This window comes from Haemaphysalis longicornis, unplaced genomic scaffold (genome assembly GCF_048455015.1).
Source record: "Haemaphysalis longicornis isolate Haplotype H1 unplaced genomic scaffold, Haemaphysalis longicornis Haplotype H1 scaffold_4, whole genome shotgun sequence".
Taxonomy (NCBI): domain Eukaryota; kingdom Metazoa; phylum Arthropoda; class Arachnida; order Ixodida; family Ixodidae; genus Haemaphysalis; species Haemaphysalis longicornis.
This window is the reverse complement of record NW_027526361.1, coordinates 30,749,944-30,770,902: the sequence shown is the minus strand read 5'-3', so window position 1 is coordinate 30,770,902 and position 20,959 is coordinate 30,749,944. Positions and strand designations below refer to the sequence as shown.

At 49.6% G+C, this 20,959-nt stretch overlaps 1 protein-coding gene across 1 annotated transcript in view; it reads left to right on the top strand.

Annotated features, from left to right (window-relative positions):
* Positions 1-20,959, top strand: part of LOC144178446 (uncharacterized) — an 83,922-nt gene that overhangs the window by 48,249 nt on the left and 14,714 nt on the right. The window contains exons 2-3 of the mRNA XM_077706306.1: positions 13,090-13,127; positions 19,266-19,545. Of these exons, the coding sequence (XP_077562432.1) occupies positions 13,090-13,127; positions 19,266-19,545 (318 nt within the window). The remainder of the gene's footprint in view (positions 1-13,089; positions 13,128-19,265; positions 19,546-20,959) is intronic.

The window sequence follows — 20,959 nt, the reverse complement described above, 5'->3', positions numbered from 1 at the left end:
TGAAATAGTTAAGAAACTGGTATCTCAGTTTCAGCGAAAAAAAAAAAGTTCTTTGTAACTGCCGACTTCGGCCGGAAGAAGTGCAGAGGAATCACAAATGAACAAGTTTCAAATGTTTCTCCTCCTAAAACACAAAAAAAAAGAAAAAAAAAAGAGAAAGAGCGAACAAAGATGTAAATACAGTATTTTGTTTCTTCCATTTCTACAGCGTTTTTTATATCCAACCGATCGCAACCACCACTTTTCCTCTGCGTCTTCGCAGCACTTGGCTTATCTTTAAAGCCACTAAAACGCTCCGAGCCAAGCCAATTACGATGCCGATGCAAATTTTTACTCTTCCCATAATTCCCATGACGGCGAGTAGCGTAGACGCTGGAGCCAGATTTCTCTCTGGTGCACTTTGCATGAGCCTCTACGCTCTGTGCGCCAAAGCACGAACCAACTGTTACAAGGTGCTGTGAAGGAGACGAAAAATCGGGAGTAAGGCAAGTAACGTCAAATATGCGCATGTATGGCGCAAAGGAGAAGCATAACGGCGAGCGAGAAGCCTCCGACAAAGTGAGCTCCAAGCAGTCGAGCGCGGAGAAGAGGCGGTGCTGAGACGCCGGCGTCACGCTCTAGAAAGGCCGACCAGAGGGAACGCGTCGCTCGGAAGCCGCGTCGACGTCAAGATGCGCAACGCAGTCGCGTAATCTGGCAAGCGTGTCGCGCCGCGCGAGGCCCCGGCTGGCGCGTTGGCCGCAATTTTACGCTTCAAGGTGTCGTTCTGGATTTGCGTTGAAGTGACCTGACATTGAGCAAGCGTGGCATATGCCACGGCGGCGAGGGACGTACCGTGGGTGCTGTGCTAGAATTCAGCCAGCTATTAAGAAGAGGAAGAAGAAAAAACAGATCCGGGGGGCAATGCGATAATGAGACAAACATTGCACGCAGTTTCGCATTTATGCAGAGAGGGGCATGTTTTGACTTCATCTGAAAAAATAAAAACGACTGGGGCTCATGCACCGGCTAAAGTTTCGAGCTAAAGCTTGCAGCGCTACTTCGAGTGTTGCAGAGAGCCTTCAAAAACAGCTTAGGTTGAATGAATGAAGGAATGAATGAACTTTAGTTAGGGAAGATACCTCAGGCTCCAGTTTCAATTAGAAAGAAAAGGAGCTGTGAAGACACATATCACAAATAAAGGTTAAAGCAGATAGAAATTATTCAGAGCACAGAATCTTCAAATAGGAGGCTAACAAAATGTGGGGAAAGGAAGGGGGGGGGGGGGGGGGGGGACAGCGACTGAAACGGTTGTTTTCGCTACAGATTCTGGAAAACCTGTTTTCAGGGCATATCAAGCACTCGGGTTCGCGAAAACAAGATAGCGATTAAAAAATAAATACAATAGAAGTTAATTCCCGGGCAGAGTAAAAGAAACGTCGAGCTTCCCATGCGTTTTTGCCTCTGACTCCCGCCATTTGCGTGCGCCATCGTGTTTTCGTGTACTTAGAGAAGAGCAGCGAAGGCTCTCTTTTGACGTCAACATCCCCTGGTACGCACGTGGTTATTCACGGTGTGTAATATAAGCGGATCAGCCAATAGATAGCCTTATTAGCTTGCGTATGGCTACGCGTACGCACTGCGAAAAAGTAAAGGTAGCGCTGAATAGACGACATACAAGAGAGAAAGCGCACGGGACTTCCGGCAAAGTTTACTGTTAGGTAAATCAATTAGCCTAGCATGAAGTAGCGCTTGTTCTGGTTTTGATTTGAGTTGGTTTTGATTTTCATAGATTTTTTACCCGCTCTCTGGGCTTCTAACTGGATGCAAAAACAGCATCATTAAAGAATTAGAATCGATTAAACAAAAACACATCGGCAAGCTGAAACTGAGAGGAGCACATCTGACTAAACAAGCTGAGGAATATACGTGAACACGCTCAGCCGACCAAATTGGGACCAGGTTTGCGACCAAAAACAAGGTACTTTAAGAATTCGCCATTTCTGAGTAATTCTCCGGGCTCTACTCGGACGCACAGAAAGCAAAACAACCGCAGGGCAACACCTCACGGGCTCATCCACAACTATCCCGGCACAGATGTACCCCGTATTCAATGCGCACCGAAGAGCAGCCAGGGTAATAATCCTCAGAAAATCCTACAGAGACAACAAACCAGCGGTCCGCTACACAGATGCTGCCCGTAACCCTTGAAAATCTGCGCATGCTGTCCGAGTTGTTAACAACCAACAACCATGGCATAGAACCAAGGCCGCAATCGTAATCTAGGACAAAGAGTGTGCAGAGGAAATCGCCATCGCCCCCGCTGTCACCACGGGCTCAGATTACCTCACCGTCATCTCAGACTCCAAAACAACCTGTAGCAATTACAAACGCGTTCTTGCTTCTGCGCAAGCTATTCGTATCCTGGACACAGTACAAAAAGACCTCCCCCCCCCCCCCCCCCCAAGGCTTTGCATCTCTAGAGGAGAATGAAGTGCTCCACGCATGCTCCCGCGAGCATGCCTTTCGGCCTTCCCCCTCGCTGGCAGGCCGATCGATGGCCTTCAGCGACGACATTCCAAGAAGATACACCGATGTCCTCTCTCACTACCGACTGGGGCGACACATCAACCCCTACCACACCACAGGATGACCACAGAGGAAGGCATTACCCCCAGACAGCTGCAAACTAACACCTACCCCCACGGAACACTACTCCATGCCATCTACCCAACAACATACACATTGACTTGACAACACTGCCCTGTACCCAATAATTTATACCATATGGTGTGGCAGTGCTGACAATCACCATCACTAACCCTCATACTCAGACCCCATCCTGGAGCAGTGAATTGACCGAAAGATCTACTTGACAAAGCGCACAACCAGGAGAGAGGCTGATCAAAGTCCTTCCCAAGGCTACCACGACAGACACAGGGTGCACAGAACAGCGGAAGGAGCTCCCGCTCAGCATCCAAGAATGTCTCCGGCTCAACGCGGGGGCGCTCAAAATCCCAGGCCAGGGCTGTTAGCAGAGATCATCACCCGAAAGAAGAAGACCAGCGCAACGACAATAAGGTGAGCTGGGCAGCAGCGGTTTCCCAAGACCAACACCAAACACACAGCGCACCACATCCAAATGCGCAGCTTGAACAGGAACTGCAAAGGATCCGTGAACTCTTAGAGACAACAGTTCGCGAAAACGTTGCACTTAAGCAAGAAATAGCCGCACTGAAGGCACAGATTAACACAGGACAGGTAGCGGTAAATCAAGTACCCACAATTGAAAATGAGCCACTAGAAGCGGACGGGGCAGAAATCAATTCTGAGGCAGATTCTCCTCCACCCAAGAGGAAAGCTTCAGAAATCCTCAACAGGCCAAGAATTCAAGAAGAAATCAGAAGGCAACTAAGCCTTAACCTCGATAAGCGCTTTGACTCCATCACCGAGAAGATCGAATCCAAAATTGCCGATTTTGCTGCTAGCATCCAGAAACAAATGGGAATTATGAACACGAGAATCACCAAGCTAGAAAACACCTTGGCAGTACAGTGCAACGACCCCAGGCTTCCAGGCAACACTCACATCGTCGGGGAGCACAACTAGAAGCGAAGACAGGCAGTACAGGTCCCATGTCCAAATCTCGAAACCAGTATGTAATCTGGCAGTGGAATTGCCGAGGGTACCAACGGAAAAGGCATAACCTACAGATATACATTGACCATTTGGAAACAGCAAAAAAACCTGACGTCATTGCACTACAAGAAACGGGTGTAATTGCAAAGCTGTCGGGGTACGTTACATACGTACAGCCAGAAATTACCGGCAAACCTCCGATAGCAACGTTAGTTAGACGAAATATCCCAGTAATCCAGCACAACACCGAAATTGAGACGGCAGATCACATCCTTCTAGAAATGATCGGACGTCAGAACAAAAAAATTAAATACAGTATATTCGTATTAAACGTATACAGCAATCCACCAAGTTCACCAAGCTCTTCAAAGCCACCCTCAGCATCTCGAAGAATAACCCCCCACTAATTACTGGCGACTTCAATGCCCCGCACGCCGCTTGGGGTTACAATAAGGAAACTCGTAAAGGTAGAAATCTTTGGGAAGACATTCATCAATTAGACCTCACACTCGTCACCGACTTTACCTACCCTACCAGAATTGGAAATAGCGTGTCCAGAGATACTACGCCGGACCTATCGCTCACCAAAAACGTCAAAAACACTCAATGGCTCAACCTGCAAGAAGACTTAGGCAGTGATCATTACATAGTCGCAACTACAATAACAACCACCTCAAGTAACGTAAACTCAAGAATGACTAGGATCACCGAGTGGGACAAGTTTCGACATATCCGCAACAATGGAAGGAAGACCATCAATGAAATCACAGACATCGATAGCTGGGTGCGCCAAATAATTGACGACGTCAACACCGCCACAGAGGAGATTCCCAGAGGACAGGAAGAACCAAAAGATGTGGATGCGAAACTCGCTCACATGTGGCTGGCAAAGAAACGGTTGCAACAGAGGCTCCAAGCGCACAAACACCTCCGCAATCTGCGGAGGAGAATGCCAAGCTTAATAAGCAGATACAAGATTACACCCGACAATTGGCCAATCAGTCTTGGAACTCACTGTGTGAAGCAATGGATCGACACATTGATAATAAGAAAACGTGGCACCTCCTTCGTTATCTTGACGATCCAGAGAATAATAGAACAACCCAAAAGCACAATCTTGCAAAACTCATACATACATACCCCGGAACAGAGCAACAACTTATCCAGGAATTATGTCATAAATACCTAAAGGCAGAACTACCCACCCCCCAGGCACCGTATTCCGGGATGGATAACCAGGCGTTGGACGCCCCTATAACGCTAGCAGAGGTTAATTACGCAATACAAACCCTACGAGTTAACTCTGCACCTGGACCGGATGGAATCACAAATAAAATGATCCGAAATTTAGACGACACCTCAGTGGAGGTGCTGACAAAATACTTCAACAAATGCTGGGAAAGTGGCAACATACCAAGGCAGTGGAAGGCAGCCGCAATAAAACTCATCCCAAAACCAGGAAAGAAACTAAATCTGGAAAATCTGAGACCGATATCCCTCACTTCATGCCTAGGAAAGCTTCTGGAATCGATACATGGAAGAAGAAGTTCTGTACCCCTTCACCATGGTGGGTTTCAGAGACACCATGTTTAGATTGAAGAAGCAGATTCTCGAGGGGCATGGCGGTTCCCCTCTGGACACCAGAGTCATACTTGGGTTAGATCTAGCCAAAGCATTTGATTCCGTGAGGCACGAAGCTATTCTCCAGAGTCTCCAAAAGATAGGGGTAGGAACGCGAACCTATCACTATATCCGCAACTTTCTAAGTGACAGGACAGCCACACTCAGCCTTGGTTGCATCCAAAGCGAAAATATCAACCTCGGCCGCAGAGGAACGCCGCAAGGCTCAGTGTTATCTCCCTACCTTTTCAATATGGCTCTACTGGATCTGCCCAAGAAACTAGAGGGGATAAAGGACCTGAAATTCAGTTTTTATGCTGATGATATCACGCTCTGGACAAATAAAGGCAGTGACGGAGAAATACAAGAATGACTACAAGTCGCCGTAGATGCGATAAACGAATTCATCTCTCCTAAGGGTCTGACCTGCTCCACGGAGAAATCAGCACTACTTATCCTCCGCCCTGCACAACGTGCGCGACGGTCAATGCCCACTGATGATCCCCAGATTGAGGTGCATCACGCAGGAAGAACCATACCTACTTTAAACTCAATTCGAATCCTGGGTTTAAATATCCACGCCACAGGAAGTAACACGAAAATCATAAAGGCATTGGACAAGCAAACTACACAGACCATCCGCCTTATCTCTCGCATAACCAACCGAAAAGGGGGGGGGGGATGAAAGAAGAAAGCACCATAAAACTCGTCCAGGCTTTCATAATCAGCCGGATAATCTACGTCACCCCTTACCTTAAAGGGGCCCTGAAAGGCGTTTTGAGCACACTAAATTGACTAGCGCAATCGTTAGATTGGGTCGTCAACATCATCTGTGCCAAGTATTACTCTTTTACGCGCAGCGGAAAGCTCACACTTTTGTTGCAAAGTTTGTCGCTTTTTTCTCACCCTTTCCTTCGTGTTTTTGGACGCCGCCATCTTCACATGTCTACATCATCAATTCCCATGTGTTCGTCATGAGCTAGACATCCTGCTATTGGGCGGCTTTTTCACGCACTTCCGGCAAAGAGATGAGTCGTCTGCTCAGCGTCGGCTCGCCGGCTGATCTGCCAGCGGAGTGCCGGAGTGCTTGGACATTTTACGACAAACTAAACAAGTGTAAACAAACTCTTAACCGTTTGTATTGAATGCAACACGGCCATAACACGACATGAATATTCTCTTACCTGAGTACGTTCCATAAAGAAAGCGTTGAAGCCCCGTGGCACTTCTTTCGTACAATCGCAAAGAACGCCCTGAGCCGAATGTCCGGGTTTGACGCATACAGTTTATTCAACTTCCAAACAATCCAGAGATGCGTTTCGAACGAACACGTACAACGTCACAACATGCGTTGCAAGTCCGAACCGCGATTGACAGACGATGGGTTGCCTCCTCCTGCCCCTCGTAAATTCGGCACTCACCTCGCGCGCGGTTTGCGGGGACGAACAGCAAGTCACTTAACTCTGGCGCACAAGCCGAGATGGCTTTTAGCCACGCACACTGCACATACCCCATGCGAGGTTGAGTCGTACGTCTCTCGAGAAAGATAATCCAGACCATGGGAAGAACTATCCACCCACAGAAGCACAACGTCGCATTTCATCGCGAAACAAAGGCGCGCGTACACAACACACACACCATCGCCTCCTGTAATGCCAAACGCATCTCGCACTTCCAAATGGGAGTGAGTAGTATGCCTGCAGTGCCCATATGTCGCGAGGTGGGGCCCCAAGCTGAACCGAGATCACGCAACCGTAACTGACTTCTAGAGCGGTTTGTGCCTTGTTGCCAGGACAACTGATGTTTGATATTGTCAAAGAAATGGTGCTCGCTCCAGCGCTAGAAAGCTCAGAGCCGCGGCAGAGCATGTTTTGCCAACGTTGCCGCTCTCCACCACGCGTCGCCCCAAGCTGAACTGGCGTTTTGTGCACGGGTTCTGTATAGGTTTAAAATGTCTTTTTCACATGCCGCCGGCAGAAATTACCACCGCCACAAAATAAGACCGCGCACCAGCGGGGCCACATCTGATACGGCGCTTTTTGGATAAACAGTGCGCGGTGCATGAGGGGCATGAGGGACCGAGCGCATGATCCTCCCCGAGCGGCTGCGAGTTCGCCGCCGATTAAAAGTCACGTGCTGCCCTTCAGCAACGCACACCGCGAAAGGGCAAGGCCAGGCCGCTGCACAAATGCGGCCAGATTTTTCGTTCGCTTTTCCAGCTTTGATCGGAGTGAGGGATTCAAGGTGTCAACAAAGCTTGCCCGTAGCAGACGGCGGTATGAGCAGCGCGATAGCGGAAGTACGTCACCGCCGAGGAGCGCAGCATCATGGGAGGGAAGGCTCGGTCGCCGTCAACAGCGGAGAGTAAGTTGAAAGGAGGAGGAAACGCGACGCGACGATAATGCGCGGTTTTTGATTTACGATTTCTCAGCTAATACTCATCGCTTCAACAAAATTCTTGCGGGAGGAGATTGCTAATACATTGCTTTATTTGGTTACATGTACATCCACGCATCGGCGGAAGGTATTTCAGGACCCCTTTAATCTCAAGAAGACGGAAAAAGAAAAAAAATCAACAATATGATTAAAAGGGCATATAAACGAGCTATTGGACTGCCAATGTCAACCCCAAACGACAGGTTCGATGCTTTGGGCCTTCACAACCGCATCCACGAGCTCATAGAGGCGCAGCAAATCTCACAATTTGAAACGCTCTCCAAAACTCCTACGGGGCGACAAATTCTAAGAGAACTTTGCATTCCCTATGGATCGACAGAAGTTGCAATACCCGCCACGCTACGAGAGCTTATACGCACAACTCCACTACCCTTAAACATGGATCCGACATATAATAAGGCCAGGAGAACGGCACGAGCACAAGCTCTCACAAAACAATACGGCAACAACCCCGAAACAGTATTTGTAGACGCCGCGGACTATCCCGACAACAATGCCATGGCTGTGGTGGTAGTGGACCACAAAGGACAAACGCTCACCTCGGCGACAGTTCGCACAAAAAATACTACATCTTCAGAACAAGCAGCTATCGCTCTTGCGATCACCGCAACTCGAGCCAGATACATAATCAGCGACTCGAAGGCAGCCATACGTAGCTACAGCAAAGGGCGGATATCCCAAGTCGCCGCAAGAATGCTTCAACAGCTGCGAGCCCCAAATTACAGGTCAACGAAACATATATGGACTCCTGCACACGAAGGGTTACAGGGCAACGAACGGGCCCACACAGCTGCTTGCGAGATCGTCACCCGAGCAGCAGTTAACCCCCCTGCAGTGGCAACAGATCACTCAGAGAAATTCGACAGCGTCAGCTCGTACAAAGAGATCACAAATTACTACAAACACAGCAGGTGCGAATTTCCAGCCGCCCACCACACACTCAACGCTGCGCAGGCCAAAGCATGGAGGCAACTTCAAACCAATACCTACCCGAACCCGCTGGCCTATAGTCATTTCCATCCAGAGATCTTCTCGGATAAGTGCAAGCACTGCGGCCACCACGCAGACCTCACGCACATTATGTGGAAGTGCCAAAAGAAACCACGGAGCAAGACCCCTCTACCCCGCATAGATATCAACCACCTAGAGCACTGGGAAACCCTGCTGCGCAGCTCTGATCCTCTAACGCAGCTACGCCTTGTCCAGATGGCCGAAGAAGCCGCCAGGGACCAAGATCTTCTCGCTGACTAATGCGGCAAAGAGAGTCCAAGCTCTCTACTTCTGGGCGAATAAAGTTCTTTCTCTCTCTCTCTCTCTGACCAGCTGACAAGCTCACGCCCTTAAGACCAGCAACGACTGATGGACAGGGCCCGCGGGAAGCAAAAGACTAAGGCTTCCTGGACTGACGAGGCCTGCTACAACTCATGTAGCTCATGTAGCTCATGTAGCTCATGAACTCATGTAGCTTAATAAATGTTTACTCCCCCTTGTCCTCCTATTTAAAGCGATGCTGTTTAAGCTGGTGGTTGGGCCGGCAAACGTGCGCAAGAAAACCTCGCCGGGCGATGGTGTCATTGCGCACGCCGGCCCCGCAGCGTTGCCTCGCCGCGCTCGGGCGGGACTCGTGTCGCCAACTGTCGGAGGCGCGATATAACTGGTACAAGCACGGCTTTGGAAACGCGTCGCGGGGTGGCTCGCTCTATCGCTTCTTTCGACGAGTGGTGCAGTTTTGACGGCGGAAATAATAATTGATGCCAAAATGAAAGAAACCAAAGGGCCGAGAAGCGATAATGTTAATCAACTTCTTAATTAGCGTCCCACACTCTAGACCACACAAGACGAACGGTGACCACCGAACGAGTTAAAATTTTTTGAGCAAACACTCGTCCCGCCTTGCCCTCTGCTACTCTTGGAGCCTCATCGTAAAGCTGGTGGACACGTGAACATTGTAAATACTTTAGTGACCGAGCGTCCATGACGACACCTCACAGAAAAATCAATCGAGTCTCGAAGCATAACCACACAGAAAACTTAGACGAGTCTCTAGGCATGACCACGCATAAACGTCGCTGAGCCAAGAATAAGCTAGGTGAGTTCGCCAGTTTCGCTGTTTGCCCAGTCTTCGGGCCGCTAGTGCGAAACTACCCCATTTTTTTTCGCACAGTACATAAGGGCCGGCAGGGAGGTTATGTTGCACACACACACTTTAGTTCAAATTGCTCAACATCCCACGGCAATGCCTGAGATACAACGCACTTAAAGCCTGCTGCTTGATTAGGAAACAGCTAATGATGGATTTTTTCAACGCGAAATCCTTACTGGGCTATCACTCCGTGATTCCAGCGCGGCCACGCCCTTCTTAAGCATTCACGCTTGCCTTTGTTCCCGGAAATGATGCTATCACACCTAAGAGCCTCCTCCATTGACTCCGCCACCAATATTACGCCATCCAGCTTAAAAAAGAAAATGAATACGTGGATTCGCCGTGAGAGGCAAGTGATTAAATCACTACTCTACGGCAACGCCTTTTCCATGGTACTGACGCCGGCCTCACTAAGTCATCTACTTAAAAAAAAATTCACGATCTTCCCGTAGAGGAACCCTGAGTAGTATGCGAAGCAGCCATGGGGTCGACTCAGGTTCTCATTAGTTTTCAGTTCGATCGCGGCGTTGCGGGAGGAGAATGGGAGCGGAGCGCGTGCGTGCGTCATTTATACCGATGATGATGATGATGATGATTAGTGGCTTTCCCTTTGAATCGGGGCGTCGGTTGTCACCAACCGACTTGCCTGTTTTATTACGTTTACGGCCCGAGAAATGGAACACCGGGCAATTGCCCCCGACCCCCCTCCTACCACTCTGGATGCCCACCCCCTACTCACCTACAATGACATACTCACACACTACAAGCTCTCTCGTCGCACCTTCCCTCCACCTCACCCGTCTCTAACAAAAGCCGATGAAATCACTCTCCGTCAACTTCAAACCCGGACCTTCCCTCACGATACACTTTGGCATTTGATCTTCCCCACCTCTCACTCACCACAGTGCAAGTTTTGCCCCGAAAGGGGTGCACTTTATCACATCGTATGGGAATGCTCCCACACACCCGACTTCCCTCCCAATACCCACCCCTCCCCTTCAAAGTGGGCGGCGCAGCTGTCCAGCTCTGAACCCGGCTCCCAGCTTAACATGGTGAGATGGGCCCGGACTGCCAGCCAGAGCCAGGGACTCCTGGACTAAGGAGTCTCCCCACTGGTCTGCCTCCACACATGGAGTCGGATTGGGCCTCAATAAAAGCTTATTCCTCCTCCTCCTTGCCCTACTCCCAGCTTCCTCCCTCCCATCTCTCCCTCTCTTCTGTTTTAAACTCATCGCCCCCACCCCCCCTTTTTTCTCCCCTCGCTGTTCTAAATTCTCATCCGTATGGTTACTCCGCCTGCGTACCCATCCCTTCCCTCCTTCCCACCACTCCAGTCGCTTCTTCGTCACCTCTATGGCCTTGAAGTTGAGGCTCCCCTTCGCCCCAAATCCCAAAGCCTCCGCCAGCGTCGTTACCGCGGAGCTACAGTGGCGCCCCCAGCGGAGTATGCAGCGGCTACCGTCGCGTCTCTAGCCCTAAGCTGCTTCGCATTATCACGCGCGGAGCCGCAGGTGTTGCCATTCGTTTCGCAATCCCGGAGGGGAGAGGAGCTTCGGAGAGGTGAGGAGGAATGCCGGAGAGGAGAGGAGTGTCGGAGAGGAGAGGAGGAATGCCTCGCATACTACTCAGGGTTCCCCTACGGGAAGATGACGACGGTGGTTGAACGCGAAGCTATGTCGTGATGGATTCTTTGGTTGGCCAATCCCTAGGGGCATCCTGCCACAATCATCATCAGCAGTGCCTGGCCAGGCATGCGCACTGGGTGTGCTGACGGCGGACAACAACGACAAGAGAGGGAGGGACACAGCCCCGAGCATGAGATGCTTCGCATCTAAAAATTGGCAGCGTATTTTCTCGCTCCAAATGATGTCAGATTACAATAGCATTTCTGCCACCCCATTCCCTTAACGTCCCCTTCTCACTCTCTACCACAACCCTCACGCCCTTCCGCTCTTTTCTTTCTCCCATTCACTTGCCCTTCGTTATTCTCTACTCAACCCCCATCAATCCTACTTTTCCCATCCCCTCTGCCAGACCGCTCCAATCCCCCTCTCCTGCACTCTCCTCCGCGTCCTCATTTCCTCCATACCCCTCATACTGCACTTGTCTTTTCATCTCCTTCCTCGCACATCCCACATCTCTGGTTCCTCCCCTTATCCTTCCCCATAACAGCCTCCACTACGATCATTCCCTCCCCGCCTTTCCTTCTCCTCATGTCCTCCCCTTACGTAGATTTCACATTTTCCTAATCGCATAATGGCATAACTGGGGCAATAGTTGAAATTGGACAGCCTCTATGCCAATAGGCACGAGGTGGTAGGGGTGGAAGTACGGTTTGCTTGGGACGATGGAACTAAAATGAGCGAGAATTCGACACTTCATAGAACACGCCTGGCCGAAGTGTTGTTTTTAATTTGCAACCGTAAAAACGCAACCCAACGTGTCTCTTTAATTTAAGGGATACTGGGTAGGTTATGTGTATGTGGTGCCAGAAGGGCTACGTACTGTGGCGTCCTTGTATAAAACCCGCCGCTTCGGCCCAGTGGCTAAGGCGTTGCGCTGCTGAGCACGAGGTCGCGGGTCAATTCCCTACCGCGGCGGCCGCTTTTATGATGCAGGCGAAAAGCAAAAACGGCCGTGTGTACGAGATTTCGGCGCACGCTAAGGATCTCCAGGCGGTCAAAATTAATCCGGAGCCGTCCACTACGGCGCGCCTCATCGCCTGCGTTGCGTCGGCGCGTTAAAACCTACAATCAATCAATCAATCAATCAATCAATCAATCAATCAATCAATCAATCAATCAATCAATCAATCAATCAATCAATCAATCAATCAATCAATCAATCAATCAATCAATCTTGTATTAAAGCTGCATGCTCTTATTAGAAGCAGTCATACATGTGCAAACGGAGTAATGTTGAATTCGAATCGCATTTATGCCGAATTGCAAGTACGCAACCTTGTTCAGTTTGGATTGCTTTTACGGCATCAGCCAACCAGTACAGGCGGCCCTCGTTAAATCTTTGGTCGAGCGAAGGAGCAGACTTTCTGCCGCTTCACCAGTGCTTCTTTTCTCCCTTAATTATATAGTTTATTAGACCTTATTGGTGCTTAACTGTTCTTTGTTCTTTTCACGTGGCCTCTATTCGAACGAAGCAAACTTGTGCGTTGTCACGTTTACAGTGCTGTTTTGCAGTTCGTGGCACCTGAAACAGAGATTATGTGATAACATAATTTTTTTTTTTTGCAGGTATTCCCCACAATACTGACGGCGCACATCACAAGTTGGTAAGTAATCATTTCTAGATTGCTTTTGTTACAGAAAAAAAAAAAAAAAACATTTACATGCAAACGTGTCATACTCATCAACCGCTTTTCGGAATCGCAAAACCTCCAACTTGATTATGTACGCTTTGATATAGTGAGACCTCTGGTATAATGAGACCTGTGATACAGTGAAAATATCCTGCTTCTGGTTAAGCCATGACATTTCCCGACATAGTTCTACTGGGAGACAAATGCACCAGAATTTTCATCCATAGTCTTCGGAATGAATGCATTCTTGCGAATAACGGACCGATTTAAAGACGACGTCTTTTTAAACAGGATACGAACACGTTACCTACTTTCTTTCAAAGACACACACCTCACATGCACGCACGCGCACACGCACAGTCAGTCACTGCAGTCCGGGCTACAGCCGCTGCGTGAAGCCGGTCGTCTCCAGGTAATGGAGCAGATGGGCGAATAAATGTAGCAAATTGCAGAAAAGTAGACACCCTCCCCCGTCCCCCGCCCAACTCGCGCACACACTCGCACACGCGAACACTCTCGTCTGCCCCTCTACACCCCCCCCCCCCTCAAAAAAAGAAAACAAGAGTGCAAAGAAAACTTGGGACGGCCTTTGTAGTTAAGTAATGCTCCGAGACCGAACGTTATTTTCGACTAGTGAAACTCTAGGAGGTTATTTTCCCGCAACGATCTGAACACCGATGCTCAGAGATAGCGGCCTCAGAGCTTCGCTTGTCACGACTTCCTCGTGCTAGTCAATAAAAAAAAGGGCAGCTTCGGTGGGAATAACGTGTGGGATTTAAAAGGGGCTCTTATCCAGAAGTTCATATGTTGGGGGCTTAACGCGCCGAAGCTACACCTGGGATATGAGGAGCGCCGTAGTGGAGGGCTCCGGATTAATTTTGACCACCCGGGGATTTTTAACGAGCGCCGAAATCTCGACACACGGGCGTTTTCGCCTCCATCTGAAAAGCCGCCACCGACGCCGGGAGTGAACCCGAGTCCTTTGGCTTAGCAGCACAACGCCTTAGCCACTGAGCTACCGCTGCTTGAGACGTGGGTTCGTCAAAACTGGTAGGCAAATTGACTGGTCAGGGGGAAGAGGAGTGCAGCTGAAGGAGGGAGGAAGGAAGCAAGGGTTAGAGTGAGATGAATAGAGGAAGAAGATAAGGGAGCAGAGAATGGAAAAAATAGCGTAGCGGGAAGGGAACAGTGAGGGGTTCTTGGAAGAGAATGGAAAAGTGGAGGGATAGTGCGGATAGACTGAGGGGTTAGCGGGAGGAATGACCGGTAGAAGAATATGAGTGTATTGAAGAGGGGAGGAGAGTGGTATATAAAAAGAATGGAAGGAAGAGGAACATCATAAGGGCGAACAGGGCGATGAGCTAGTTGCTATTTCAGGACGCGGGGGCGAGCCCGAAACTAGAGGACAGTTGAACACGCGCCAGTGATACGCTTTAATTAAACCACCGTGGAAACGGTCGTACCGGAATGTACTGTGATATTGATGCTGGACAGAAAAATTGCTGGGGCCCTGGGGCCTTTCACATTTCCAGGAACGTCCCAAAAAGAGTCAGACGAATTTCTTGTTCCCCGCAAAAAAGCGCAGAGCTTCTGAGTGAAGGTCGGCGTTGAGAGGCAGAACCGGTACATTTGTCCCAGCTCCGGTTATTCTTCCTCAATCTTTATTTTTCCGCTAAGATGCTCAAGAAGTCCTCTGTAGCGGGCTGCCAGCGATATGCCTTTTAAGTGCGAATGCACTTCTTACGCTACCCTGAGTCACGCTTCTGCCGCCGTCCGTCTTCAGCCGCAGGTGTTATCGCGCGCGCGCCTCCTCGCCCTTAGCAACGGCGCGGAGCGGAGGGGAGAGCGTGCGTAGCAACGGCGCCATGACGTATACGCCACGTGACGTCGCGCGCTCTCGCCTCCTCTCCCCTTCCGCTCGCCGTGACGTCACGCGCTCTCACCTCCTCTCCCCTTCGCTCGCCTGCCGTTTGCCAACACCGACTAGATTTCGTTTGCGCGTTCTCGCCTCCCTCTCCCCCTTCGCTCGCCTGCCATTGCGCGTTCTCGCCTCCTCTCCCCTTTCACTCGCCTGCCATTGCGCGCTCTCGCCTTCTCTCCCGCTTCGTTCGCCTGCCGTCGCGCTGCGCGAGGGTTTAAAGGCGAGGCTGTCGCGGCCCGAACGTGATCACGCGGGGGTGTTAATGTAACTAACGGGCAAATGCCACCAAATTTCAACAAACTCCCCCTCATAGCATCACCCGTGCATTCGCACTTCCTCATGCTCCCCTTCGGGGAAATGTGGGGGAATTTTTTCTGTGTACTTAGCAGTGTCGCTCACTCTCTTTCACTCGCTTTCGGAAATAAGTGAATACAAAAGCGAAATAAACAAGGAACAGCCTATGTTAAACGTTCAACGTGTATATCCCAGTCCAGTACACCTTCACCTTCTAATTGTTACTTTTTACTACCATTCCAAGTCACCTACTTCCCATGCAGAAAGCAGGGGAGTCAAGAGTCTCGTAATTTGAGTTAACGAAGTCCTGACATCGTGAATGTGATCTTTCTTAGTGATTGTGAGGGAATAAATACAAACTGGACTGAAGGAAGCAGTCGCTGCACCGAAGACGACGACCGGTCTGGCGCCAGCCACACTGGAACGCCGTCGGGCGCCGCGCTTGTTCGGTCAATATTTTCTCTTCCAAGTGAAACCATCCGGGGGGGCTACCTCGCATTTGTCTTAGCCTCGGTCTTGTCGGAGTCGCTCGCTTTTAGCGCGAGCCCCGCTGTCACGGTTCAATGCGGGGAACCCTTTGGACAAACAGAGTTCACGCAAAGAAACTGAGAGGGAAGCAAACAGGAAAAGTTCGAACTCGACGAGGGAGTTCGTGGGCAGCGTTACTCAAAGCGGCCACGTAAACATGCCGGCCTTTGATATTGAGGGGACTTCTCTTCGTCTCGTAGGTGGAGGTCGGTGCCTGGGAGGGCGAAGGGGCGTCTAAATGTTTCTCCAGTCAGACACTCTCCCTAAGGCTCGGTTTGTTTATGCCGTGCGAGATCAAAGACTGCGAACGACGGGAGCCCCGCCACGCGCGCTTTTGGCTGCTACCGCTTTACGCCACCCAATCGGCGGTTTCTGATCGCGGATTCAGGGCAGGCCCTGAGAGCCAAAACAAAACAAAACAAAATAGTGGGAGAGGCGAACTTAGAGACGGAGAAACGACAGTGTGAGGAACCGGTACATGGTTTTTTGGAGTTCCTGAATAAACGATGCCGTGAACGCGCTCGGGCGTGTTGATTCACTCGGACACCGCGTTATAGTATTCGAGACAGAAGACCGGAAATGGGGTATTATTTTAGCGGACCGCTTCACCGGGAGGCTTTTGCGAAATTCGAAAAATTGAAGCTGCTTTCTTAACGGACAGCAGTTATGGAACCCGACGGTGTCTGGGTTTAAGAAGTAATGGAGTGGTCGAACGAAACGAAACTCATACGAAAAAAAAAAAAAAAAAGGCCGCGTATCTGCTCCTTTTGTTGCAAATGTCGCTGAAAGACGATAGCCGACTGGCGCCCCTGCCAAGTAAAGGCCCCCCTTCTCTTTCCCGCTCATTTCTCATGCTGTTCCTTTACCGTCTCATTCCTCCCAAGATAACACGCTAGAGGTTTGCTCAAGCCAATTTTAATTTCCCGCGTTTTACTGCTCCAAGTCGAGCGTCTCGATGCCAGCGCTGCCGTACGGCGGAGACGTGCGCGAATTGAGGCACCCTATAGGCACCCTATAGACGTGAGCGAATTGAGGCACATTTATAGAACAACGATACCCTACTGCACGAGCGTTCCTCGCGGAACGTGGATACTGTCTAGTGGAGCCTTTCGTCGCTATCGCCGTTTGATTTCTTAAATGCCGCCAGGAGGTAGCGCCTGGCAACAGCAGGCGACGGTTTTCTGCCGTTGATGTAGTATTTTATTTGCTATCGCAAAACCCAAGCGTCCATAATTTTTTTAAATAAAGGAAAACTGCAAATATCACTTATGTATTAATTTTCTGACTGATATTGCGGTAATGTCTTGTTCTCGTTCAACAATGTTGACAAGTATGAACGCTGACACCGGACTTAGACGTTTAGATTTGGCTGTGAGTATATAAGACTATTGCGCAGATTTTGTTTCACTTTGGCCGGGTGGCTGAATCGAGTCACGGACAGACATACAAACAGACAGACAGACCAAAATTTCTGCGTTTGAGTAGCCCAGGAAAGACTATCGTCTTTAATAAGCGCTCGCTCGCGGCCCGGACGGCTAGTTTTGGTGGATATTGGGACACGCCGGCGGGCGGGCGCACAACGTGACCTGAGAGATTGACCCGTCAAACAAGAGATGAGTTCATCCTTTCAAGCAGACTGTTACCAAGCAACGCAAAGGAAATCAAAGAACAAATGCTAAACCTGTAGAAATTAACAGAGGAGCGCGAAAAAAATTACGGAAAAAAAGAAGTGTGAAGGGGTCGCTGCGCGGAAGGACCGAACGATGCGACGCCAATGCCGGCAAGATGTTACGCACTGATCTACTTAGCCTTGTTGAGTTGAGCGTTCGCCATGAGTAAGAAAACAATTAAAATTATGACGTGATGTGCCTCGTAAACCAATGTACCGTCGCAATATACTGAGTAATCAATAACGGCGTGAACGTTGTAGGAGTGATGGCTAGTGTTGGCTAAAGAAATTAAGAAGCTGGAGCATTTCTACCTCATATTTGCAAGACTGAACAAGTTTTTTTAGTTGGTGCACATACAGTTATTTGCCAGGCGGCATTCTTCACGGTTGTCATTACAGTTGAACCTCGTTATAGCGAACACTGAAATAACGAATTATTGGTTATAGTGAACTAATTACGAACTTTGGTTGGTCATGCTTCATTTCAATGACACTTGTTCTTTTAACAAAAGTGAAACTGTAGGAGCCGCCCGCACTATCGGATATAACGAAGAAATGTTTGACCAGTAGGTTGAGAAGCTACTTGGCAAAACCCCCGGCGTCCAAAACTGCAGGAGCAGAAAAGGCCCCTTTGTTCGTGGACACTGTGAAAAACTTCATCCTGCTCAGTGCTGCGAATAGCCACCAGACAAAGATCCCACAATTCCCCGAAAAAATAGGAACGCAGGCATTTGTTGTCAAATGAACTTTGTTCTGTTGCAATTTCCCGTTTCATGTTCTGGTTAATTCAGCTTCACATGCCAAAAGAAGAAAGATAAGGGTTATCACGCTTATGATAGGTTCGAAGATTAAAATGTAGCGTTCTTGTATCACGAATTTTTGCGGGAGCCGGATTACCGATTGGTTTAAGCCGATTTTTAACTCTACTGTTACAATGAATATCGGATATAACGAACTAAATTACTGTCCCCATACTATTTCCTTATAAGAAAGCTCGACTGTATTTCGCAAGGCTCAGCATTTTTTTGGCTTAGTACTTAATCGCGAATTACACTGCCCAAGCTCCGTAATGTTCTCTACCAGCAGTAGTTAAGGTATTACGCTCAGGAGCATGGGAGGTAACTCGCGTTGCCCCCACTTGTAGAGCCTGCCACGTTCCGCGATAAACATAAATGTCGTTGTCAGCGTGCAGAATCGGTCAACGGTTGCTAAGCGGTTTATTACACGTACTGTCAACTCGATTTCCGGACTGAATGGAGAGTAAGCTTCATTAAAAGAATTACCAATCGGTTTAGGTACACTCACTTCAGGGCACCTCTAACAGATTTCTTGATGAAATCTGCCAACGACGTTAACCCTCTAGTCTCTATCTCTGGTGATTCTATTGTTGCTCCCCCTCCGGGATACGGGTTGAATCCATTGAAGGTATGGTCGTGGTTGAGGGCCCTGAAGCACGTTGGGCAGATGGGGGTTGGCCTTCTGTTTTGTAGGGCCACCCTGGCTCGGGCTAAGAAGGCACCCTCTTGTGCTTGATTGAAGTATACTCTTCAAAATTGGTAGCAGCTCGTGGCAAGCACAGCCTATGATGCAGCCTAACCCAGATAAAGGGCAAGAAAGAGTTTCGCCATGGGCGTTTACGAAAGGGTTTCGATGACAAAATCCCCATCCGCATTTCTCCCCGGTGCTGCTTCTGTGACAGGCCCGGCGGCAGGCGGCGCGGCAACCACGGCCTGGCTTCAGGCTAGTGCGCGCCCGCCTGCGGTCGTCCACGACGTCAACCACGGCCAACCCCGACGACTACTACTACTACGAAGTGCCCGAGGAGAGCCAGACGCCCGCTCCGCCTCCGCCCCCGAGGGGACGGGGCCGGCTGGTGGGACGCTTCAGGGGTCGTGGGCAGCAACCAAGGCCGGGGGCCGCTCCAATACCGCCACCGCCTTCTTACGAGGAGGAACTAGCCCACTACGGATACAGCTTCGGTAAGCTCTTCGTCGATACCCACTGGCAAAGAACAAAGCTCTGCAAACATTGAATACCCTCTCGTTATACCAAATATATATATATATATATATATATATATATATATATATATATATATATATATATATATATATATATATATATATATATATATATATATATATATATATATATATATATATATATATATATATATATATATATATTACATACAGCGAACTCCCGTTAAGACGAACTTGGTTAAGACGAATTCTCGCTTATGCCGAACAAAGTGGAACGTTTGTTTGTTTTTCTACAGAACCAATGCAAAAAAAAAACCATTTAAGACGAGCAGCCTTGCACGTACTCTTCGGTTAAGACGAACAACTTTCGGGTTGACCACCTCTGCTGGCGATTCTGGGTAGCAAACATGGCAGTCTTGGCGGGGTGCGGCGGGGCATTCACGCGACCGGAGGAAAAGAAAAGTAAAAGAAAACCACAGCGCGAAGCGAATTCGCGCCACGGAGGAACAGAGGGAGCGAGGAAAAAAGACACGCGGACAATGCTAACACTTCTCCCACCCTTCAACCCGCGGAGCCCCTCTGCTCTGGAGGAGAAAGAGGCAAAACTAGGAGGATAAAATGTAAAAAAAAGCGACGACGGAGACTTCCTGTTCGTGAACGTAACACCTCTCCTGGCCAATGCCGCTTCTCAGCGGGAGCATGTGGGTTCACGTCGGTTCGCGTCGCGAGTCACACCGCGTCACTGCAGAGAAAGTCAGGAGTTTCCTCTCTGTCTCTTTTGCGTTGTCGCTTGAGGTAGCGGGTGTACGCTGTCCGTAGCCGCTTGGACTGTCTAACACCAGACAAGAGCATTTGTAGAAAGACATACAGTAAAACCCCGCTGATACGTCCCCCGGACTTACGATGACCCGCTTCTTACGATGGATCACCGCGGTCCCGGAACTCCCCATAAAAACAATGCATTAAAAACCCCGATGATATGACGCTTGGGTGCACGCGGTCCGTTTCATACGACAGACCCTAGCGCGGATACACTGACGCTTTCCACATATTTTACACCGCTTCGCCGCCTCGTCCTGACCTTCTTTATTTTTAACCCCCGTTTGACGCTGCTTGATGTGCAAAGTTCCGCATGCGGTCCAGACCACTTACTGAACAGACGCATGCAAGCAGACGGGTACTTGTGAGCGGGAGTTAACCTTCTACGGCCTCACTCGGCATGAGTACACCAACGCGCCAACCGCGAGAAGTCGAATTTCAGGTGGCAGGTGAATCGTGAATCTGAAGCTCCCGTTGAGCCGCCGACAAACGCGAGAACACATACAACGCAACCCCACGGCGATGACCGAACAGCCGCTTTCACCGCCCGCTCGATCCGAGATTCTTCCTTTCACGACGCTTTTTCTCCTTA